At 56.5% G+C, this 24,324-nt stretch overlaps 1 protein-coding gene across 2 annotated transcripts in view; it reads left to right on the forward strand.

The window, feature by feature from the left end:
• Positions 1–256: 256 nt before the first annotated feature.
• MEF2D (myocyte enhancer factor 2D) overlaps positions 257–24,324 on the forward strand; it is a 31,437-nt gene continuing 7,369 nt past the window's right edge. The window contains exons 1-8 of one of the 2 annotated variants that reach the window (XM_061183296.1): positions 257–590; positions 16,767–16,868; positions 17,013–17,204; positions 17,820–18,023; positions 19,546–19,683; positions 20,732–20,942; positions 21,161–21,217; positions 22,863–23,053. In XM_061183296.1, the coding sequence (XP_061039279.1) occupies positions 17,151–17,204; positions 17,820–18,023; positions 19,546–19,683; positions 20,732–20,942; positions 21,161–21,217; positions 22,863–23,053 (855 nt within the window). In that variant the 5' untranslated portion in view covers positions 257–590; positions 16,767–16,868; positions 17,013–17,150. The remainder of the gene's footprint in view (positions 591–16,766; positions 16,869–17,012; positions 17,205–17,819; positions 18,024–19,545; positions 19,684–20,731; positions 20,943–21,160; positions 21,218–22,862; positions 23,054–24,324) is intronic. The other variant, XM_061183294.1, reaches the window with a different exon arrangement.

A 24,324-nucleotide genomic window follows, 5' to 3' on the forward strand; every position in this document is an offset into this window, starting at 1 on the left:
TCGCCTGCCTACTTTGCCTCTGTCCGTCGCTGTTTCCCTCCCTCCCGGCTGGCGGAGGGATCTGCCGCTCCCGGCGCCGCAGCCTAGCTTGGAAGGGCGGTGGGGTGGGGGCCGACCCGGCCCGGCTCGACCGGCCCGAGGAAAGCGAGGGGCGGGGCCGCGTCCCCGGGACCGCCTCTACTCCGGCCCCGCCCCCACGCCCCCACGGGTTCCTCCCATTGGCCCCCCGCCTGTCCATCACCCCTGTTCCCCCCACCCCTCAAGCTAGGCTGAGCTGTGCCTACGTCGGCCTTGACTCTTGGGGGCTGGAGGAGTTACCTTTGGAGCCCTAAAGGAGGAAGGAAGCAAAATATCAACAACAGCCGAGGCGACTCGGACGCTCGGCCCGGGTCCCCCGCCTGCCTGCCCGCCCCCGTGCCCACGACGGGGGCCTAGGCCCCCCGGCGCCGCCCAGGGCCCGCGCGGACGCCGGCCTCATTTATTATTCCCCCCGCCCGGAGCTGCGGCTTCCAGGTGCTGAAGATCCCCCGGACTAGGGGCGAGGGCTACCCCCTCCCAGCCGTGACACCCCCCTTCCCCCAGTGGGGCCGGTGAGTATAGAAAAATAATGAGCCTGCCGCTTTAAGAGGCCCCCTCCCCCACCCCGTCCTGGGGTTGGGGTGGAGGGTGGTCTAGACCGTCCCCCTGAGGGGTGGGATGGGGTGGCCTTCTGGACTGGGAGGAACTCGCGGAGCGGGCTGTTTTCTTGTGGCGTTGGTGGGAGATTATATGGGGGACTGTTTGGGTGAGGGAGTCGGCTGTGGGGGACAAGTGGAGTGGGCTGTAATCCCCTTGGGTGTTGGGGTCGGGGTGGGGACCGGGGGCTTGGGGGCGCGCCAGTCTGTTGGTGTCCGGGGGTTAGGGCGATCCCCGAGTGGTCAGGGAAGGGGCGCCATCCTCAGAGGGGGTCTCTGGTGACAGCCGGGAGCGACTGACATTTTAACAGCCGGCCCTCCCTCCCTCTCCCTCCTCGCGCCGCCTGTTCCCTCCTCCTTGGCCCGAAATGGTGCAGAAGGGGGCCTGGGAGGGCGGCGGGAGGGTGGGGGCGGGGGGAGCCGCAGCTGTTTGGGAAGCGGGGGAGGGAGGGGGGATGTTGTTCAGATGACACCAGGGTGGTGGGTTGGGGTGTGTGAGTGTGTGTGTGTCCGGGGCCCGGGTTTGCCCGGCGCCTGTGGAGTTGGGACACGGAGTCACCACGGAGGTGGGCACGCAGGACCCTTCCTTGGGACCTCCTAGCCCGCTCCCGAGACCCCTGATCTGGTTTGTCAGCAGCCCCAGGTGGAGAACCCCCGGCCAGAAGTTTGCAGCTGTTCAACATCTGGGCAAGAGTTCTCCAGTCCTTCTCTCCACCTATGGCTGGCTGAACTGGGCTGGGAGTGGGGGTCTAGTGAGTGTTGGGGGGCTTTTGGGGAGGGAGGGCCAAGGAGGCTAAGATGCATCTAGTCTCTCACCCCAGTGCTAGCCCCTTTCCTATCAGGTTTGGTCTTACAGGGTCTCCCTTCCCCTAGTGATTGAAGCCTATCTCTCAGTAGCCTCCTGAGGTCTCTCCCCAGTGAAAGGAGGGCTCCTGAGTGTGGGCACCCTTGGAACCACTGACTCGGTTATCCCAGGTTTGTCCTTTGAGTGGGGGACTCTCTCTGCCTTCTCTTAAGCAGCCCATTGTTGATGGGTTGGGGGAGGGTACAGTGGGTGGATCCTGTGTCCCCCTTCTCAGTGCCCAGCCCCCTTTTGAGGTCTCCTTGTAGGCCTGGTTTCTTTGGTTTGGGGGAGTGGCCCTCTGCTGCCCCTTCCCCCATCCCCTCCGTGGGTCTCCTAGGCAATTCAGGGGCCAGCCTGGACTATGGGAAGTTTACCGTCTGGGGCGGTGACCTTGGGCTGCTCTGGCCTCGAGATAGCAGGGGCGCCCTGGGCAGCAGAACATTGGGTATTTTGAAGTTAGGGAGCTGTCCACCTCCCGCTCCCCTCCAAACCCCCAACAGAGAAGTCTTAGTAGTCAAGGAGAGCATTGAAAAAGGCACATGTCAGTGTTCACAGATGTCTACCCGCCTGTGGCCGCCGGGTCACACCCGCCTCAGGACTTAGCCTGGCTGTCCCAGCTCCCACGGCCTGCCTGGGAATGAATTTCCTTCCTGTGGTTTCCCAGTGTGTTGGGCAGGAGATGGGGGTGGGGTGGGATCAGTGTGAGGGTGGCTGAAGACCCGTTTATATGGAGTGATTGGGGGTTCAGTAGAGCTTATGTGTAGCTCTTTCTCCACTTTCCCCAGCAGACATTTGGACCCTTGGGTCTCAGTGGTCATATTCTCTTTGTTGTAACTTCCCTGCCACCCCTCCCCCAACACAGCCTGTGTGTGTTAGTGTATTTGTGTGTATATGTATGTATGTGCATGTGCATTTGTAAAGGGCGGGGTCTCTGGTTTCTCTGGGAGAAGGGGGAGCTTTCACTTATATACCTTTAGAGGCCAGAGAGGTGGTTTTTTTTAATCTGAGGTCACACAGCAAATCTGTGTCAGAGCTTTAGTCCAACCACCACTCTTTCAGGCATGGCTTCATAGCAGGGAGAGACCATAGGAAGGAAGACACAATCCTTCCCCTTGGAGGCCCTGGTCCAAGTGGAGAAGCAGGACCCTTGTGTTGGGGGATGGGCATGAGAGGTTGGGCTAGACCTTCTGTCTGCTGTGCCCAGTGCCTGGAATAGAGTAGTGGAGGACATGAGAGGGTGGCGGGGACTGCCCGTTGTCTACCCTACTCTGTACCTGCTGTCCCTGGACTGGAGGAGCCTGGGCTTCCCAGCTCTGCCCCTCTTGGTTCCTGGTTCTTCTCATAGGCTCGGAGATATGATAGTCTTTCTGGCTGCTGTTACGTAATCTCTCCAGAAGATTTTTTTTTTTTTTTTTTTTAAATCTTTCCTGGGTCTTTCCTGGGAGGTGTGATGAGGGGAGAAGGCAGAGGGTAGACTCCCCAGGTTGGGGCTGGAGGACCAGTAGCAAGGAAGCTGGGAGAGGCCTCCTGGCCTCTGAGGGGGACAGGAAAGAGGACACCTTGGGTTTAGGCCCTCATTGATTGTGACCTAGCCTCTCCCACCCTCCTCTCCAACCCTGCCCTGGGAAGGTCTCTCTGCTGTGAGTATCCCTGGGCCTTGTGCCCCCAGAGAGGCCTGCCCCTCTGCTCATCCTGTCAACCTTCTTCTTCTGGCCAGCTGGGCCCCTTGCCCTCCCCAGTTGGCTTTGGTCCAGAATCTCAATGCTTACCCTGGCCTGGTATGGGAGGGCCCTGTGTTGGACACTTTGCCACCCACTTCTGTACCTCTGTGGGGGCAAGAGGAGTCAGGAACAAATGGGTGGGTCCAGCATTTCCCTAGTTGTATTTAGAGCCAGGCTCCCTGCTTCTGTGCCCCTCTAGTCCAGAGGGTGGTGGCCTTACTGGAGAAGGGAAGTCAGTGGGGGATGTGTAACAGAGGCCTTGACCTCTTGGGAACAAGTCATAGTTGGTGTTCACCTGGGTTCTGGAAGTGGGTATGAGGATCAGACATGGGCCTAGAATCCATCCTCAAGGGTCAGACTCTGGGTCTTGTGGCACTGTGGTGACGGGTTCTCCCCACCCCTTGCGATCATAGCTGGGACTCTCCAGGCTCTCTGAGGCCAACTGATTTGAGGCAATTATCTCCCTTTTAGAGGGAAGGAGGAGATGGTGGCAGGGCCAGCATAGCCTCAGCATCACTGTAATCTCTGGTGACTTTTATGAGCCAGTCATGGGGCCGGAGTCCGGCCAACCGTCTGTCCTTCTGTCCCAGTTTGGTGACTTACTCATGGGGTGAGGGGGAGGTGTTAGGTGCTGGTAGTTCTGTTCTGGGAGCTGAACACCTTTCTGTGGTTGATGACCCCCTGTCTGTCCACAACTGCAGCAGGCAGAATGGAGCTTAGACTTCAGGAAGAACTTATCAGTGGAGGTAGATGGCAGAGAGAGAGAGAGCTCTAACTTGGCTTGGGAAGGATGGGATCTCAAAATACTTTCTTCGCCAGTGGCCCTTGGTGGCTCTGCTGAAAGGCCTTGAACTTTGGCCTAGTGGGGATGGTGCTGTTTGGCTCCTGTAATATTTATTTTCTCTTCTCCCCCCATGCCTGGGACTGAAAGTATCCTGAGGAGAGTTTGTCCTGAGAGCTGTGGGATGGCTAGCCTTTGGGCTCCTTTCCCCTGACGGGGGTGGGGTGGGGGTCTTATGCAGACTGGCATGCCCAGATGCACCTGGCAGGTCCACAGCGTTTAGTGACACACATGCATGGAGGTGTGCAGCACATACACACGAGTGTGTAGACACCCATGGAGCAGCTGCACCCTGTAGGGGGTGGGGGTAGCGAAAGGCAAAGATAATTAAAAGATTGGAGACTGGGGACAGGGTGAGGGGACTGGAGGCAAGAAGGCCGAGGCATGCAAAACTCTGAAGAGAGGAGTGTTGACTGGAGCAGGAAGGATTGAGTTTAGACCTAGAGCATGGCGTGTGAGATGGGGAGCCCTGGCTGACTCCCCTCACTGCCCCTTGCAGCACTCCACCTCCGCCACCATTTATCCCTCTCTGTGCCCCTGGCTCAGCCTGCCTCGGCCCCTCACTCGAACCGCATGTCCTTGGGTAAGTCTGCTTTCCAGATGTACAGGAGTTTCACCTAGCCTTGTGGTGAGCAGAGCACCTGGGTGTTTTGGTGGTTTGTCACTGGTCTCTTTTGCCCTCCCCACTCACCCAGATAAGCAAGGCCATTCTGAGGTATCAAGGTTACATCTGAGCCCTCAAGCATTTTGGGGCCAACTCCTGGCCTGGGTGATCCCCAAGGCCCTTTGCATCTGATTTGTCCTTTTCTTGAGGCTGTGGCCACAACCTCTCCTTCCTGGGAGCCTAGCCATGCTTCTCTGGCTGGTCCTGCCTGGTGTGGAGACAGGGGGATGCATTCACTGACTCTGCACAGGACCCTGATAGCCTGGGGTTGGGGGGTGGCAGTTGTGCCTATTGTCTGATCTCTCTCCCCTCTGTTGTAGGCTGGGAAGGGAAGGACTTGTATGGAGCTCTGGCCTGTTGCTGGCCTCACCCAGGTGGGACCATATTTACTCATTTAAACTCACCCTCCCAGGAGGCTCCAGGCTCTAGGCCTGGTCACTGACCTTGGCTTGGTGCCTCTGGCTGGGTGCTCTGGCCACTCCCCTAGGAGTTGGAGAGACCAGGGAAGCATATAGAGAAGGAACTTTTTTTGCCCCCTGGTCACGAGCACTTTTACCCAAGGGCAGTACCCCACTTACCCTATTTTCCAATATACTTTGGAGACCAAAAACTAAAACTTTTGAGGTCCCTGGGGATTGGAGGAAGGAAACTTCCATTTGTTGTGTCCCTGTGTGCCAAGCTCTGTGCTGGGCATGGAAACATAGAAAGACTCATTTATTTTTCTCCACACTGTTTTTTGTAATTGAGGAGACTGAGTCAGAGATTTAAGTGACTTGCTCAAGCTTTCCCAGTTAGGAGGTGTTAAGGGCTTTTGTCTAAGGTTAAGGGAAGGATCCTGCCCTGCAGGAGGGGCAGTGGAAAAGGAGGCCCAGGGAGACCTGGGAAGAGGAGGAGGATACATTGAAGGGAAGAACGAGCCCAGTAGGATTCCCTGGCAGGAGTGCAGAGGATTAGGGTCTGGTGGCAAGATGGGGGGGAACATGCTTTGGTTCCCTGAGTAGGTATTGTCTTCTGATTGAGTGCCATGGGAGGAAGCCCCCAAAGCAGGGGTATGTAGGCAGGAACAAGTGACACTCAGAGACCCTTCCTGGGTACCAGTTAGTACCCCCCTAAAGCTGCCGTATGAGATGGATGAGGAGAGAGACTAGATCAGGAAAGACTTGAGCCACAAGAGTCCTGGGCTTGTGCAAAGGCAAGAGGCATGGCTGACTTGAGCCTCCCAGGCCCAGATATTAGGGAACCTGCCCTGGAAGGAATGTGCTGTTACTGCTGGGAGGGAGAACCTGCCTGCTCTCAGTCCAAGTTGTGCGGGGAAGCGCTGTGCTCAGCAGTCAGCCCTCCTCTGCCACTTATTCCTGGTGACCTTGGGCATGTCCCTGCACATCTCTGAGTTGGTTTCCATTTCTATGAAACAGAGATGCCTCCCCTGGAAAAGGAAGGAGGTTCCATGGGAAAACGTGTGGTACTCAACACAGAGTGGGTGCTTGGAAAGTGGCTGCATCCTTTCTTCCAGACATCAGCTCCAACCTGGCCCTGGACTTGCCTGCTAAGGCAGCGGTCCAGAAGGTGGGGTGGAGGCACGCAGTGTCCTGGGTAGGGACTTGATGTGAGGGGGACTTAGGAGGCCCTGAGAGGACCCTGGGACGGGCTTGGGAAGCTGAGCCCAGCTCTGCCCTCCCCAACCAGCTGCCTCCTTGTCTCAGAACCTACCCACTCCACATTTCACCCCAGAGTCTTACCAGATCCCTCTGGCTGCCTGCTTACTTATCTCTCATGTTCTCCCTGCCCCAACCCCTGCCAGCAAATACTTGGGATTGAGGGTTGGGAGAACAAGGAATAAGAGAGAGCTCATCCTCAAATCTCAAGGGAAGACATACGGGCGGGAGTGGGTGTGGGTGGGGAGAGGAGGGTTGGTCTCTGTGGAGTCTTCCCACTCCAGTTGGATCGAGTAACACGGAGGCAAGGGGATGGAGCAGGTGACCTCAAACCTTTAAAGCATGCGTGTGTTAATGGTTGGGGGTAGACCAGGAGGAAGGGCTGATCTTGAAAGGGTTGCCTCAGGCCTCCCCAGGCACATCTCTCTTTGACCTCTGAGCCCCTTTTCTCCATCCCCCACAGCTGCCTGCCTCTCTACTGACTCCCCTATGCATACCCCATGGCAGGCCTGTGGGGCCCAGGCTGACTGGGTGGGGACAGGTGTCCTGGCCCAGCTGTTCCCTCTTGTCTCCCCCACCTGTCAGCCCAGAGGGTGGGGAGCTGACAGGGAGCAGAGATGAGGAACCCCTTGGCCTCCTCACCTGCTCCCTGGGGTGGGGCCCTGGTTGTAAAATGTAGCAGAGGGATTGAGAGTAGACAATAGGCAGGACTTCCCACTCAGAGGAAGGATAAATCCTGACCATAGGAATGGCAGAGAATGCTGAGTACTAGGTGTGTGTAGGTACTTCCCCGCCCTGCCTGCTAGTGTGGCGGGGTCGGGGCGGCTCCATCTGGCCGGGCATCTTAGCCTCACCTGGCACCTTTCCTGAAAGCAGCAAGCTAATCCTATAAGAGCTGCCTGGCTGGCCGCCTCAGCAGGCCCACATAGCCGCACTGCCAGCCCTCCCTTGCCAGGGGCTTAGAGGACTGTCCTTCGAGTCAGAAGGAGATCCAGCTGCCACCCTGAGCGGCCCCTTTAAATCCCCGGTGGCTTCCCGAGGTCATGATGTCTCTAGGAGGATTTGCTTTCCGTGATTGGATTGGCCTCTTTGTGGGGGGCAGTGCTGTCTATAATTGTAGGTGAACGCTTCACATTCTCATCCTCCACCTTCCCTTCCATCGGAATTGGTGCTGTCCAGTCTGAGGGCCCAGGCCTCAGGCCTCCTCCCTTCTCTCCTTGCTCTCACGTTCCAGCAATCAGGACCTGGACCCCCTTCATCTGCTTCAGCTAGAGCAGCCTTGCCCCTGTTCTGTGGATGGGAAAAAAGGATCTTGCTGCTTTAAACAAGGGGACAGACCACTGCCCTGGAATACAGTGCCCTTCTGAGACTGTCTACTGCCTGTTTTTCTCCACTTGTTCCTCTTCAGCTTGTTCTTCCTTCGGCCAGGGGCCCATGCTCCACAGTTTTCCCAAGCCCTCATTTCCATGGGCAGTCCCTCTCCTGATCTAACCACCAGCCCGCCTGCTGCAATGGCAGGCAGCCCAGACCCAGCACTGGTGGCATTACGCTCACCCCAACGGCTCTCAAGCTGACCCGCCCCCAAGGCCCCAGCTGCCACTTTCACTTCTGTCTCCTGAGACCCCAGAGGGAAGTTGGGTGGGGAGGTGGAAGGTGACACACTAACCGTCCCAACCGCCCCACCTCTCAGCCGAGGCTTCGGATGGCCAGGGGCCCCTGTCCACCACTCTCATCTAGATGAGTGGAATGGGCTTAGGTTGCAGGGAAGGGTTGGCTGCAGTGGGAGGAATGGTGGTTAGATAGCAGGAAGGACTTCCCGGGATAGGAGACCACTGCCTGCTTGGCTTCATAGTTTCAGAGGGTACAGCTAGAAGCATAGGTATTATAACTGGACAAACAGAGGTCAGTTTGACCTCTTCAAGGTAGGCAGGGGATTGGCTGTCTTCTAGCTCCCATTAGTTGGACTACAATGCTGGGGCCGCCATGCCCTCCCAAGTGTTACCAGCTGCCCATGCTTAGTCAGGTAACTTCTAACAAAGCAAATTTTAGCCCCAGAGACTACTTTGAGTTCAAAGACTCAGCCTGGGAAGTCCTCTCTGTAGTCTTACATCTATCTCGCCTGCTGTACTAGGCTGTTTCCTCTCGTTTTGCACTTTTGGGAGTGGAATTTAGAAGTGGGGATAGAGGTGGAAGTAAGGACAGTCCACTCATATCCTACTGCTGCCCCAACCTTGGCACTAAAGAGGGGAATAGGGTTTTTCTCCTGAGGAACCCCCAGGCAGTTTTGGAGCCATCACACTTTACCCCATGAATCTTATCAAATTCCTCTAGCTGCAGTGCTTACTTGTTCCTCATAATTACACCTCCTCCCCTCAAATCCCTTCCTGGACAGGGGACCTGGACAAGAGTGGAGGACCCAGTTGGACTGAGACCTCTAGACAGTACCACTAGATCAATTCAGAAATGTTTTCTGCAGAAGAAGGATGAGACTGGAGACCTGAGGTGCCAAGAACTCCACTTGGGGTCCCTAACTGCCTAGGGATGCTGGGTGGGGGTGTCCCAGGTCCTAGAATGGGAAGTAGAACTTGATGGAATGACGTCAGAGACACTATGCAAATCCCCATGCAAATGAGCAGTAGTGAGTCATTACTGATTGGCCTGCTGGGTGGAGCATGAAGCAAGGCTCAGGCTCAGGTTCCAGAGCTGGCCCCACTAATGACCATGACAGTGACCTTGGGCCAGTCACTACTCTAACCAGAAGCAGGATCCCAAGCCCTGGGTCTGATAGGCATTCCAGGTGTGTGAGGGGACTGACTTGGCAGAATCTCTGCTGCCAGGGCCTGTGCGCCCTGCCTGGCACCTGCCCTGGCTGACCATGAGCCTCTGTCAACCCTTGGCCATCTGTTGTGGAGGTTATCGTTCCGAAAGCACCTCCGTCTTCATCAGGCCTGTTCCTCCACTCTTCTGGCCTCCACATTGCCCTCCCCTCCTAAGCTGGAGGACAGGGGACCTAACTGGACCATCTCTTCTGTTATCTCTCCATGGAATCACACAGTCCTGACCTCCCTTCCTTTTGAGCCTCTATAAAGAGCATAGGAACAGAATGTCTAGGCTGGAAGGGCACTTGGGTACCTAGTCCACTCCACCTACCCATTGTACTGGCCAGTGGGGTGAACTCTGGCGGGGGCAGTGCCTTATTCAGGTTCACACGGTGAGTTAGGGCCAGGGCAGGGACTAGAACCCAGGCATCCAGAATCCCTACCCATAGTCCCCGTATTTCCCTGGGCTGTTCATTACCCTACCTCACCTACCCCTTTTCTACTAGGACTCAATCTCCTGTTACCCCCAGATTCTTCCTGAGGTCAGCGGGGTGGCTCTGGGAACTTGTGGGCGAAGGGTGGTTCCTAGGAGCCAGCCTAGAGGCCACCAGGGGAAGGCCAGAGCTGGGGTGAGAAGTGCTGGAGGTCGGGGGTGGGGGTGTGGCTGCTGCCTCTGTAGGGGGCCATACAGCCTCAGTGCTGCTACAGGAAGGATGAGAGCTAGACTACAGGAAGGACAAGCCTGGGTGGGGAAGCAGTGGAGGCGGCTCAGGAGACAGACCCTCACTGGAGAGGCATCTCCTGGGCAGAGAACAGGCTGGCCGCATCCCAGGAGATTTGCCAAGGAGAAGAGGGCGGGAAGCCTAGGGTGGGGCGCGGGAGAGTTGTCCAGCGGAAACTGGAGGGAGGGCTCCTAGCCCTGCTCCCCACACTGGGTGCTCCTCTTGGCAAGTCGATTCCTGTCCCTTAAGCGAAGGCTTCAGTGCCGGCCTCCGCTTGTGTTCTTAGGGTGCCTGGGACCTGAGACCACCCCCGCCCCAGGTCCAGCTTTCTTGGACTGGCCCTCTCTCCCTCCCCCCAGCCCAACAGTCCACCCCCAGGTCCCTTGTCGGTGAGTTAAAATTAGCTCAGTGCCCAGACTAAAAATAGCCCCTGCCCAACCCTGAGGCTGTTGGGCTGGGGGAGGGGAGTCCCCGAGGGAGGGGAGGATGGTGGGAACCAGGGGTTTGGGGAGTGAGCCTGCCAAACAGAACTTTGAAGGGAGGAGGAGGATGGGGATGGGGACCCGCCTGTGCCTTTGAGAGCAGACCCTAGAAGAACTTCGGGGCGAATGAAAAGAGGCTGCCTTGTGGGAGGGGGAGCAAAGAGGGGGCAGAGGGAATGGAGAAGAGGGAGGAGCCAGGGAGCAGTGGGTGGGGAGCAGGCTGGGGGGTGTGAGAATTGGACTGTGGGCGGTGGGGGAGAGGGGCAGCGTGAGACCCCAGCACTGCCTTTGCCCAGACTTCGAGGGGAGGGTGACGCCCCCCACTTCAGGGCTAGTACAGTGTTTGTGAAGGAAGGGCTCTCTGTGTAGATTCCAGAGGCTGCGAACCCCAGGACTCTCTTGCCTGGGCCCCACCTCTTGATGGTCACTGAGTTTACCTTCCCACCCATCTTCCAGAGCTCCTCAGCATGTGTCTCTGCGTAGAGGGCTGCGGTTCAGAGTGAGTGGCTTGGAAGTTTAGTGAGCCCTGGGGTGAGGCAGGAATGGAGGCAGTACCCAGGGCATTGAGAGGGCCGCTGGGCCTTGTGCCCACCTCTGCCCACTCTCAGGGCCTGCTTGCCCTGGAGCCTGGACCTAGCCAGAGCCTCAAGAGCCGAGATGCTCCATCCCCGGCCAGGTCTGGACTCAGTCCTGGCCCCTGAGGTCCTCCTTGCCTTTCCCTGCCCTGTCCTAGGTGGGCCCTGCCCTTCCCTTGTCTGTCTCTTGGCAGGACTGCAGGATTTCAGAGGACAGGGTTGGAGTCCTGTCGAGTTTCGCCCACGTGCTCGGCCTAGCATCAGCGTCGTGCAAGCAGTTGTTTAACCTGCCTCTTGTTCTCTACCCACTTCTCTCTCAATCTCTGTCTCTGTCTAGTCTCCTGCCTCTCCCTCTCTCCTCTGGCCCTCTCCTTGTCCGCCTCTGCCCCTCACTCTGCCTTCCTCTTGGACTCTCTACCTCTTTTTCTCTGTCTCTTTTCCTGTGTCTGTGTGTCTGTCCCCCTCTGCCACCCCCCTCTGTGTCTGCCTCACCCACGCCTCCTCCCTCGTTAGTGAGCAGGCTGCTTGAGGCCGCCTGACTGTGGGGGTGACAGGTGGATTGGATTGTCACCCCCTCCCCCAGCGCCTGCTGCTTATTTCATGCCCTGCAGCCCAGCTACAGGGAAGGGGCGGGAGGAGGGATGACAGCTGTCTCCAGCACCTCCTGCCTTCCCCTCCAGTCCACAGCCTACAGCCCTGAGCAGCCTGGGAGGAAGGGATGAAGGGCCTGCTTAATGAGAGTTTCTCACTATGTGGAAGAGCAGGGTTTGAAGCCCGATGCTGTGTGACGAGGGCTGCTCACTCAGCCTCTCTGGGCAGCTGCTCTGTTTTGACCTGCGCTGGTACGGCAGCTCTGAAAGCAGATGCTCTGCAGTTCCTCTGAACCTCTGGGCCACTGGGACAGAGGATGGATAATGGGTGGAAGGGTGCAGGGGAGAAGGGGAGGTAGGTAGTCCCCTGACAACAGCAGGAGAGAGGAGGTGGAGGCTAGCTACTGGAAGGCGCTTCTCCTGCAGCTCCCCCAGGAAGGGCAGCCCTGCTGCAACTGCAGCTTCAGGAGGCTGCCCTGACCGCTCCCCCCAACTCCTCCCGCTGGCCCCAGGCCACCCTCACACAGGAACTGAGATAGCATCATTCTGAAACCCGAGAATGGTTTGAATATTGCTCAGGTACCAAGTGGTGTTACACTGGGGGAGGCAGGAGCCTGTTCCTTCTCCCATGCCCCCTCCAAACCAAGATCCCCTTTAGGGTACGTTTTATATGTTATTTGCACCTTATTTGCATGTCAGTACAACCCACATGTTCCTATTGGGTCTGTAGCCCAGCTGAGGAAACCGGTTGTCCGTGGCGTCCTTCTGGAACCCCCACCGTTTCTGGTCCCCTCACTCAGCCTCTACTCCTTGTCAAGAGTGTTGTCAGATGAGCCTCCTGCCCTGTGTCCTGTCTCATTTGCAAAGGCTTCTCTGCAACCACCCTTCTCCACAGACGGTGGGTCTGCGCCTGTCTCCCTGGGGCTCAGCCCAGCTGCCATCCTCCTCCCTCTTTGCTCCTTCTGTCTCTGTTGGGGGAGGCCCTATCTCTGTCTGCTCCCACTTACTCCGCAGGAGGTCCACCCTGCCCAATCCTGTCCTGCCAGCACTACTCCGAGTAGGTGAATCAGAATCAGAAGCAGCTGGAGGCTTCGAGGGGGTACTTTTGGTGACAGAGATGCTGCCAGCCCAAGGAGTCACAGCTGTGGCCTGAGGTCAGGATTGGGTGGGCCCTGGGGCCATCCGAGCAGGAAGGCCATCCTGGATAACCCCATCTCTGTGGCAGCCCTAAGCCCTCCCAAACCTTTGGCCTCCAGGAGAAGCAGCCAAAAGCCAGGTCAATCATCTGGGAGGGCCTCCTAGAGGAGGAGCAGGCTGGAAAGGGGAAGAGGAATGGGGCTGGCCCAGGCGAAGAAGAAAAGGCTCACATCTGGATAACAGATGCCCAGGCCTCTGGCTCCTGGCAGTTGGTTAGGTAATTAGGAAGAGAGCTAATTAAGGAGGTCCAAGTGTTCATTTAAATCTCCCTAATTGGATAGGAGGGAAGCTTGGACAAGATAGGCCTCCATATCTTGGATAGGGTCAGTTTAGGGTTCATTGTGCCCACCCAGGCCCCAGCCACCTCTTTTTCCAAAGTAAGGGCTGAGTTCATGTTCTTGCCCCCAAGCTTTCCAAGACTGCAACAGTGTAGAATGGATAGCAGAAGGGGAAAGAGATGAGTACAGACTGAGCCTCCTTTGTAGGAGGGCTCCTGGTTAGATAGGAGGAAGGACTGCCCAAGGTAGGGGCATCTCCTCCTCTGGCAGTGTTGGCACAGAGGTAGGAGTGGCAATGGGGAAGGCGCCGTGGGAGCATGGAATCATAAAAAGTGCTTTGGGCTACTGGGTATAGATGAGGCCTGGTCTTTTTAACCCTGACTTTGCTCTGTCAGAGGATGCTCAGTGGGTCTCTGTGGCTTCCCTGTCTTCTCAGCCCTGATCCCTCTAGCATCCCAGCTCCCCCAGCATGAGGCGGGGGTGGGGGTGGTGGTGTAGGAGATCAGCCAGGGAGCTGGTTGCCAGGTGACAGTTGCCTAAGCAACCCAGTCCTCTCCATCTCCATGTGCTGAGGGCTGCTCCTTAGAAGACTTTAGAGTCTCACCCTCTGTACCAACCAACCTGAGGGTAGGGAGGGTTGAGGACTGGAGTAGCAGGGGTAGTTGGAGGGTAGGTGGCGTCCAAACAGGCAAGCTGCCGGCGCAGCTGGGAGAGGAAGAGTTCTATCTCCACAGAGGATAGAGTGGGAGGAGCTGGTCCTACAACAGAAGTTAGACCACAAGAAGGACTTCTCACAGGGTCACAGCGATGAAACAATCCTTTCTTCCTTTCAACAAACATTTCCCAAGCTCCTCTTTACAGGGGATAGAGTGGTGAAGGATACAGATGTGGTTCCTGCCCTCATGAAGCTTCAGTCTCATAGGGGAGCCAGGCATTAAATAGAGCACAGAATTGTAATTATTTACAATCATGATAAGTGCTAGAAAGAAAAGAACAAAATGCTCTGAGAGTCAGTAATCTTGGGAGAACCAAAGGAATGAAGTTAGATTGTAGGAATGACTTTTCTGAGGATCATGAGAGCAAAGAGAGGGATCTCTCCCAACTTCAAGGAGGAGATAGCATTGGCCATAAACTGGTAGAGGTTACCTCTCAGCAAAAATTTGCTGATGAACAAAAGGTGGCGAGAAGGAGATAGTAAAATGGGGGAGGGATGCAAGGTGGATACTGTGAGCCAGAGGAGGGTGACAGTGACTGCATTTACCAGTCTAGATTGGGGTTTTCAAGGCCAGGCCAGAGAATCCCATTTAAAAAGCCCTCTTCTTAGCCCTCCCTTGCCCTCAGTGTGCCCTCCCCCACTTCTCTGCCAAACCCGTACCACTGCAACTCTGGAAAATACAGCCTTTGGATTACACTGGGAGGCGGGACAGCCGAACTCCTCGGGCTGGAGCCTTTGCAGTGGCGTGTTTGGCAGAGATCGGGGTCACAGGTGAGGGATGGAGTGGCTGGAGCTGGTTCTGGGTCCAGATATCTGCTCAGCCAACTCAGGGTTGGCTGGGCTGGTGATGGTGACGTCCTAGGGCATGTGTGAGGGTGGACAGTAGGAGGCCCGAGGCCCATGGAGCACCTTGAGGATAAGGAAGAAGGGAAGAGGGTTTGAAGATTTCTCCCTGGGGAGAGAGAGGGAGGTGTGGAGGGTCCTTCTAGGAGTGGGGAGGGGGCTACATTGTTTTCTGAAGCTACCTGGACAGAGCAGAAGCTCTCTTTCCAGCTGGGCTAGGGAAAGCCTGAGGGAAAGTCCTGGTAATGGGAAAGGGTGGGGAGGGATATTCCTGGCTCCTCCCAAGTCCATAGATTGCCTGCCTTCCCTCTCTGCTTCCCTCTATGGCCAAGATGCCAAGGCTGAACTTTGGCATCTACTATGGAACCTTGGGGCCCACGGTTGAGTGGATATGTGAAGGCTAGAGAAACTCAGCAGCCACTGGAAATGGGGGCTGGGGAGGGGGTTCCTAATTACAGGTGTCTCTGTCGTCAAACACCCACCCTCTGCCCAGGTTGGTTGGGGGGAGGTGAGAGCCCACCTTCCTGGACTCTGTAGTGGGCTCTCTGGCAGGGACTCTGTGGAAGGGGAACTCTGGAGAGGAGGGCTGGGCTTCTGTGGTCTGGGCTCCTCCCAGGACCCTATCAGAGTGGCTTTAGAAAGCGTGGGCCCCATGCCTACTGCCCCTTTCCACCATCTCCCACTATTCCATCTCTGCAATCACAGAGCCAGAAGGGCCCTGGGGTCATCTTGTGCCTCCATCCTTGGCCCTTCCAGTCCCCAGGGGCTCACCCAGCCTGTTTAGGTGCTACCCACACCTGAGAGCATGCACCTTTTCTGGCTCAGGCTGGGCTGCCATCCCTGTGCCTCCTTCCATCCTGTGGTACCTCACGCTGTACAGTGCGGGGCCTCCATTTCCCTTCCTGGCTCTTTAATTGGAGCTCTTCACCCAGTGGGCCATGATGGGTTTATAGGTGTACTGAGACAAGGATCCCTCCACCTGGTGCCTGTGTCCCCCTGGCTGCCAGCAGCCTCTTTCCTGTCTGGCACTGGTTCTATATTTTCTCTACATGCTCTGAGTTGAGCAAGGTTGGGAGGCAGTGCTCTTAGACTGAGCTTGGGTTCTAGACATGCCCCACTCCTCTAGAGCAGGAGTTGGCAAACTGTGACCCATGGGCCAAATCTGGCCATGCCTGTTCTTATAAATCTAGTGTTATTGGGGGCACAGCCACACTCGTTCTTTTAAATGTGTTGTCTACAGCTGCTTTCATGCTGCAGTGGCAGAGTTGAGCAGTTACAACAGAGACGGTATGGCCTGCAAAACCTGAAATACTTACTATTTGGCTTCTTTTTTTTTTAATATTTATTTATCTATTATTATTTTTTTTGGCTGCAACGGGTCTTAGTTGCGGCACGTGGGGCCTTTCGTTGTGGCGCGTGGGCTCCAGAGCACGTGGGCTCTTCATTGCAGCACGCGGGCTCTCTAGTTGAGGTGCGCGAGCTCAGTAGTTGTGGTGCGAGGGCTTAGTTGCCCCACGGCATGTGGGATCTTAGTTCCCCAACCAGGGATCACACCCGCGTCCCCTGCATTGGAAGGCGAATTCTTTACCACTGGACCGCCAGGGAAGTCCCTATTTGGCTTTTTAAAGAAAAAATTTACTGACCTCTGGTGTAGAGGGGTGGTTGGTTGGTTGGTTGGTTTGTTTATTTAAAGCAGCAGAATCCTTTCTTCAAAGCAGAAATTTAGGCCAAGGCCCACTGAGTAAAACAGATTGGGGTAGAGGAGCCCTGGTTAAAGGGAGATAGGGGTTCTGCAGCCCAAGCCCTACTTTGGGACTCCAGGCTCCAGGGTTCCATGAGTCTGGTATGAGGACCACTGCTCTAGACCTGCTCTGGTATATTCTTGAGCCAGGGGTGCAGACACACTCCCATTCTGGCAGCAGGTACACCAGGCTAGCTGTTCACAGCCTCAGCGGGTGTTCACTCGGCACGTTCTCTGCACCGGGCTCCGTATGGGAACCACCATCCTAGGCCAGCGGGGCAGCTGGCGAGCCTAGGTGTCTCTACTCCTGGTGGGCTCTGGGGAGAAGTGAGGGGGTGGGACGTTCTCTAAAACCCAGACCCTTAGGAGCCAGGGAGCTCCCTGATTGTGTTCTGTCTGACCTAGAACCTGAGGGCAGCAGTGATGGTGTGGAAGGAGCCTGGAGCAGAGTGCTGGGCCCTGAGTGAATTCCATCTTGTGCCTGGCTGTGGCATGCCATCACCTCAGGTCACCACCATTTCCTTAGTTTGTGGATGGGGCACAGATGCTACCAGCCTCTCACAGGGGTGCTGTGAGGCTGGCCCGTGTGCCAAAGGAGCAGGCATGAGGGTTGCCAGGGCTGACAGTCCTCTTGTGACCCTCCCCACCCAGGAGGCTGTGCAGAAGGTGTCCTGCAGACCATGAACTGAGTGCTGGTCCGAGACTGTTCATGAGCACAGTGTAAGGTGTGCCGAGACCCGCCACCCAGCGATCCCCTCCCCTCCCTGGCACTGAGCATCCCCGGAAAAGATGGGGAGGAAAAAGATTCAGATCCAGCGAATCACCGATGAGCGGAACCGACAGGTGAGGGGATCCTGGAGCTTCACGGAGTGGATGAGGGCAGGGAGCTGGCCTCTGCCTCCACTCCACTTCCAGCCACTCCAAGAAGGCTTCCCGGAAGAAGGGGGCTCTGGAGTCTGTTATGGAAGGGCAAGGGCTGAGTTGGGAGAAGAGGAATCCCCACCTCCCTGCAGCTCTTAGGACCCTGTGTCCTAGAACCCCAAGACTCATCTGCTGCTGCAACCAGGCAGACCTGAGCCCCTACCATATGCAATATGCAAACCTCAGGCCGCACCCAGGCACTTCCCCTTTCCCAAGATGAATCTTTCCCCTCCTCCTACCCCAAGGGAAGCGCCTGGAAGCTCCTCTTTTCTCCCTCCCTAACCTCTTTATAGCCCCCAGCACAGAGGTGTGGAGTTCTGTCCATCTGAATTTCTCTGCTTTCAGTGAATTGGCCCTGGGCTGTGTCTTGGCCACGTGTTGGTAGAGGGGTGCTGGCCTGTTCCTTGCCCAGACCAGGGGCTCCTGAGAACAGGGTTACCGTGAGGCAGGGGCTGGCTATGTCCAGCTTCCTGTAGGTGGGACTCCTGGGCAGACCTTGACTGAGCCAGACCTGGCCGCCCACACGCCCACCTACAGGTGACATTCACCAAGAGGAAGTTCGGGCTGATGAAGAAGGCGTACGAGCTGAGCGTGCTCTGTGACTGCGAGATCGCGCTCATCATCTTCAACCACTCCAACAAGCTGTTCCAGTATGCCAGCACGGACATGGACAAGGTGCTGCTCAAGTACACGGAGTACAATGAGCCGCACGAGAGCCGCACCAACGCCGACATCATCGAGGTGGGCCCACGCACGCGGACCCCACCCCCGCCTGCAACTGCACACCATGTGCCCATGCAGCATGCACGCTTGGACCTGCCCGTGCACACACACATGTACACCTGCCCCTTGAAGCCCCCTCACCTGTGCACACACACACATAAACCCACATCCTTTCCTACAAACCCCGGGCCCGAGAAGGAAGGAGGGCAGTGAGGTAGATGTCAGATGGGGCTGCCCACCCAGCCCAGTCCCACCCCAGCCCTCTCTGAGCCGCTTTCTTCATGTCTGTCAGGCGCAACATGACATCTCTGCTCTGTCTGCTCTCAAATTCTCTCTTTCGCTCTCTTTTCCTTCCTTCTCCATCTTTTGATATGCTCCTGCATCTGACTCTTCCTTTCTCTGTCTCCCTCTTTGTTTCCATCTCTGCTGCTCTGTCTCTGTCCCTTTGTGGGTCCCTGTGGCTCTATTTTCTGTTTCAAAGAGAGCTGACATTGTAAACCATTAAAGGACGTGGGCTTTGGAATCCAGCTCTGGCCTTTACTGGCTGTGTGGCCTTGGGCAGGTGGTTTAGCTTCCCAGAGCCTTGGTGCCCACCTCCACGAAATGGGGCCAGTGCCTGCTTTGAAGGGTGTTGTGTGGATTGAATGAGACAGCCCAGTGTCTGCTTCTCACACTGGGGGTACGGGACCTGTGCCGATGAAGAAGGGTGCCTGGGAAGCCACAGGCCTGCCTTCCTGGAGCGAGACTTTCACTCCACAGATGTGGAAGAAATTCCTTTATTTTTATATTAGAGAAAACAGATTTACTCTAGACTAGAATGTAAAATTCACATTCATCTTCAAGACAAAACAAGTGTCTGTGAAGATGTTTTGAGCATGGAGAGGTCAGCTTTGGGGTCTCCTCCACACCACCAGGTGTGCATCCCCTACTTTGTGTGGGTGCATGGGAGAAGCTGTGGCCTTTGCTCTAGGACAGCGTACAAGGTGGTACATGGTAGGAACTCAGTAAATGCAAAGAAATGTTTTGTCTTTCTCCCTCTTACTCTTCTACCTCTCTGTCTCCATTTCGATTTCTCTTTCCCCTTCTTCTTCTAAGCAGAGCCCAGGAATTGAGCCGGGCAAAGTCAGCCCTGACGACCTTGCGCTGAAGAGCACTCTATGCCTTCTGGCTGGGGCTCACCTAAGGGTGGACAGGCACAGGCTGCCTCAGGGCACCAGCCCCTCAGCTCATCCCCCAGAAACCCCCCACCCCACCTGTCACCTTGGAAGCACGTGTCTCTGTGCCGGCTGTATTCCCTGGGTTAGGCTCGCCTTCCACGTGACCCTGTATTCCGATGCCTCCCCCCACCAGCCACACAGTCACACAGTGCCCTAGGAGGGGAGGGTCACCCTGAGGGAGGGGGCTGGGGAGATGTTGGGAACCCTGAGGTATGAGGTGGTGAGGAAGTAGGAGAGTCTTAGGGAAGGGCTGGAAGGAATGCCCGGGGGGGTCGGGGCTGGGAGGACCCTCACCCCTGCTGACGGTAGTGGTGCGGTTACAGACCCTGAGGAAGAAGGGCTTCAACGGCTGCGACAGCCCGGAGCCCGACGGGGAGGACTCGCTGGAACAGAGCCCCCTGCTGGAGGACAAGTACCGGCGCGCCAGCGAGGAGCTCGACGGGCTCTTCCGGCGCTATGGGGTGAGCCCCACTCACTCTCTCTCTGTTGGCCCCCCCTTCCGGCCCCTTCCCCCCCAGGCGCTGCACAAGAAGCACAGGGATTGTGAGAGCCCTGAGGTGGACGAGGTGTTTGCCCTGACCCCCCAGACGGAGGAGAAATATAAAAAGATAGACGAGGAGTTTGATAAAATGATGCAGAGTTATAGACTGGCCGTGAGTAGTCGCATGGAGGAGAGCCTCCCTGTGGTGCATGGTGTGGCTTCGCGCCCCGCCCCGGCCCTCGGCTGCCTCTGATGGATGTTCTGCTCTGAGCCATGCTGGGGCTATTGGTGACCACTGAGGAACCTCTGACGTTGGTCGTGATAAACCCATGACCCTTGCTGAGACTCATCTTGGATGGAGCATAAGCCAGGAGAGGCCTGGAGTGTCCCCCTCACCAGCAAGAAGTGTGTAGATGACCTGAGATCCTTAGATGACAGGAAAGTAGAGAATGTGCTCTTTGTCCAGATTTGTTTTGGGGAGAGGCCCCTTTGGGCCTGCTCTGACACCCCCAGCCCAACATACTCAATAGCACTGTCAAGGGGAGGCAGAGACTCCTGCTGAAGGGGAAGGCAGTGAGGTGGGTGAACGCCCTCTGCAGCAGGCAGACGGATGAGAGACGACAAGTGAGGTGACGCCCCGACCCACGCGCTCATCCTTAACAGCTGTGTGTGTGAGTTTGGGTCTGTACTCAGGGCCTCTAACCTGCTCTCTGTGTGTCCTGCCTGGCTGAGGACTAACCCACCTCCGCTAGGGGGGTTCCAGGTGTCCCCGGGTCTCTCTGCAGTGAGCAGAGCCTTCTTCTCATTCTCTGGGCCAGAGCTGGATCCCAAAGCACTCCAACCAGCATACTTCCTTGGTGGGAGTGGCAGGCATGACTCCAGGGGGTTCCAGAGCAGAGAGATCGAGCTACTGGCCCAAGGACGCACAGCCCAGAGACTAGAGGAACCCTGGCCTGCCCTCCCAGGCAAAGTGAGTCCAGGGTAAGGGGTCACCCTGGCCTGACCCTGCCTCTCCATCTTCTGTCTAGTCAGCTGTCCCGGCCCCCAACTTTGCCATGCCCGTCACGGTGCCCGTGTCCAATCAGAGCTCACTGCAGTTCAGCAATCCCAGCGGCTCCCTGGTCACCCCTTCCCTGGTGACGTCATCCCTCACGGACCCACGGCTCCTGTCCCCCCAGCAGCCAGCACTACAGAGGAACAGTGTATCTCCCGGCCTGCCTCAGCGGCCAGCCAGCGCAGGTAAGTGATCTGATAGGTGGGTAGGTGACGTGGCAGGGAGGTGTAGTGAGACTTTGGGATTCCGTTTTCCACAGTGACTATTTCCCTTCACCCACCACAGCACTCTCCCATGTGTGTGGTTCCAGAGGGAAAGGACTGTGGCTCCCAGTGAGTCCAGTTCCCAGGACTCACTCTGGAAGAGGGTGTCCTGTCGGCTTATGGTTCTCTTTTTCGTACAGGAGCCATGCTGGGGGGAGACCTCAACAGTGCTAACGGAGCCTGCCCCAGCCCTGTTGGTGAGTAAAGCTGCCCTTCTGCCTGGGGGAGGGCCAGGGTCTGCCTGCTTGGTGGCCTCAGGTGTTCCAGGGACCGAGAGGGACCTAGATTAGGGGAGAGGAAGATCCCAGGGCCTGAGCTGGATGTAGTGTCTGAGGATTTTTAAGCCCCTGGATTTTTTTGTCTGTAGCAGTGATTGGTGTGGATGATTGGCAGAGATGTAGGCTCAGGGAATTCTGGGCAAACTCTGAGAACTGACCAACATTTCTAGTTGGAGGAAAGGTTCCAGATTTTTCCAGTTCAGTAGGGGGGGGCATCTGGTTGGGATCTGGAAGATAGGAATATCTGACATCGGCGACAGATAAGAGGCACAGACTCACACGCACTTACGCACGTACGGACACTTTCTCACTCTTACGGAAATATCCAGACATTAGATGTGCACTTGTAAGCACACGTCTATGAATCACAGAAGAAAGGCTGCTCGCTCCATGCCACCCTGCCCCCCCAGCAGCTGACAGCCCCTCCTGCCCTGTGCCGTTGTCCGGCTGGTGACTATGACTTCGAATGTCACCATTGACGTCACCCCAACATTCCTGCCATTCCCGGAGTGATCCGGGAATTGGGATGGAGGCAGCCACACACTTCCAGGGAAGCAGTGTGCTCTCAGGGCAGAGGGCGAGGTGATACTTCTGACATTGGGCACCCCCACATCTCTGGGTTTTAGAGTTCCCCAGCTTGGCCCCAGGAACCATGTACTACCTCCTTGGCAGCAGTTGTGTACTGGGGCAGGAAATAGGGGGAATGGGTGAATACCCCTCCCTCTCCAAGGAAAGGGCCAGAGAAGTGCCTGCAGACCTTAAGGGAACGGTGATACTTCTAGGCCCTCAAGCACAACACGTAGAAAGTGGTTGTGTGGCCCTGGAGAAGTCATCGCACCTCTCCCAACCAGCGGTTGGCAGGTGTTTCCTCATCTGTAAATAGGGCTAATGATACATGTCCTGTCCGTCTTGCAGGGTTAGTGTGAGGATAAATACGATGATACGCGTGTGAAGGCCCTGTGTTGGTTATGGAGTGTGGAACAAATGTAAAAGATGGTTATTCTGCTTGTTATCACCAGTCTAATTTTGGTGGCAGCTATGTCATCAGTCCCCCAGTTCCAGTAACACCAGCACTGCAAGTGAATGGCTCGTCTTTTTCCCAGAGCTACAGGCATCTTGTCATGTGCTTATCCAAATCACAGCATCCCGAGCTCAAGGCGAGGGGAGCAGTCTGAGTGGTTGATTTGCCCTCGTGACCAGGATCCACACTGAGTCTCAACTTCCAGGCTGCCACCCCCCTTCTCCAACCTGCGTCATTATGGGCCCAGTTGGGGGCAGGTGCTGGACTTCCTATCGTTGGAGACCAGCTCCTACTACCCAGTCCCATCACATGTAGCTTAGAGGCAGGGGGATGAACCCGATGATTGAGGAGTAAGGAGTGTTCTCCCCTTACTCCCAAGACAGGGTGGTTTTAGGGGAAAATTAGAGAACTCAGTAGCCACTCAAAGTCTGAACATGGCTTTGAGAAGTTCTGGGTGACAGGAGTATTGGTTTGGGAGCAGTTAACAGGGCTAAGTGGTGGGTCCATGTTTTTCCTTTTACCCTCATCTCTTCACCTTTCCAGGGAACGGCTACGTCAGTGCCCGGGCTTCCCCTGGCCTCCTCCCCGTGGCCAACGGCAACAGCCTAAACAAGGTCATCCCTGCCAAGTCCCCGCCCCCACCCACCCACAGCGCCCAGCTTGGAGCCCCCAGCCGCAAGCCTGACCTGAGGGTCATCACTTCCCAGGGAGGAAAGGGGTTAATGCATCATTTGGTGAGTTGGGTGTCTGGACCGAGGGCCAGGGGCTGGGGAATGGGAGAGTGGGGAGCAGTAGGGTGGGAGGACAGAGCCGACCTCTAGCAGGAGAGATAACCAGCAGTTAGGACTTCCCTAGAGAGATTGTGGAATCGTGGCTTTTTATGAGCTCTTCCTTCCCGAAGGGCCTTACAAGAGGTTGGAACACAGAAGTACCAGTCTCAAGGGCAGTAAAAAGGGACAGGAGGTGGGAGAGAAGGTTCCCTAATGATGATAGGAGGATGATCAGAGGGATTTGCCTCTACAGCAGAGGGATGAGGATTAGACTGTGAGGATTTCCTAACTGGTGGGCATTGGGCTATAGCATCTTCTGGAAATCAGTCAGGAGAGTGAAGAGCTCTGCCCTTCTAGGCTGGAGAGCCATCCTGCTCCGATGCAAAGAGGTAGACGGCTGTGGGAGCAGGGGCGTGAGGGGAGGGCAGGGGCCAGAGACTGAACCATCCCCTTGGTTTTATTTCTGCTCCCAGACTGAGGACCATTTAGATCTGGTAAGTGAGGCTATGAGATGTTTGCTGTGGCTTTAAATTCTGGGTTAGCCCATTGCTCTGCGGTCCCCCAGCATGGAGTATGTGTGTGCCTTTGTCCTTTCGCCTGTGTGTGTAGTGTGTGGTGTTTGTTTATCTGGTTATTTGCCAAGAGCTATGCTCAGTGCCAAGTGGGGTGCAGAGATGAACGGGGTGGGGGCGAGGGGCTCATATGCATGTGTATGTACCTGAGTGTCCGTGGATGTTTTCATGGGATGTTGCATTCATGCAGACACACCTTTGTGTGTGTGTGTGTATGTGTGCGCGTGCACGCACACGTGCGCCAGTGGAGTGGGCCTGCCTCAGGCCTCAGAGGTCCCATCTCAGTGTATCCCAGGGTGCCTGGATTAGGCCCTTGGACTGAGGGTTGGACTGCGCTTGCCCTCTGACTCTACTCATGCCCACCCAGGACAGAGACGTCCTTAGGAGGGATGCCAGCCGGACAGGAAAATCAGTTTTCTAGGGAAAGCTGAGGCCCAAGGCAAGGCCAGAGTTGTCCTTGGTCGGGGGCTTCCCTGCTTCCCTCTGTCTCCTGGTGCTCCCTCCTGCACGCAGCCTGTCTTACAGACACTCAGAGGCATACGCAGCGCTCTTCCTCTGTCACACATATACACGCTTACATACTCACCCTCAGCCAGGGGTGGGGCGGGGGCTCCTCCCTCCCGAACTCCCTGACGGGAGGCCAGAGAGACTGGAAAAGGCAGG

Source organism: Eubalaena glacialis, chromosome 3 (genome assembly GCF_028564815.1).
Source record: "Eubalaena glacialis isolate mEubGla1 chromosome 3, mEubGla1.1.hap2.+ XY, whole genome shotgun sequence".
Taxonomy (NCBI): Eukaryota; Metazoa; Chordata; class Mammalia; order Artiodactyla; family Balaenidae; genus Eubalaena; species Eubalaena glacialis.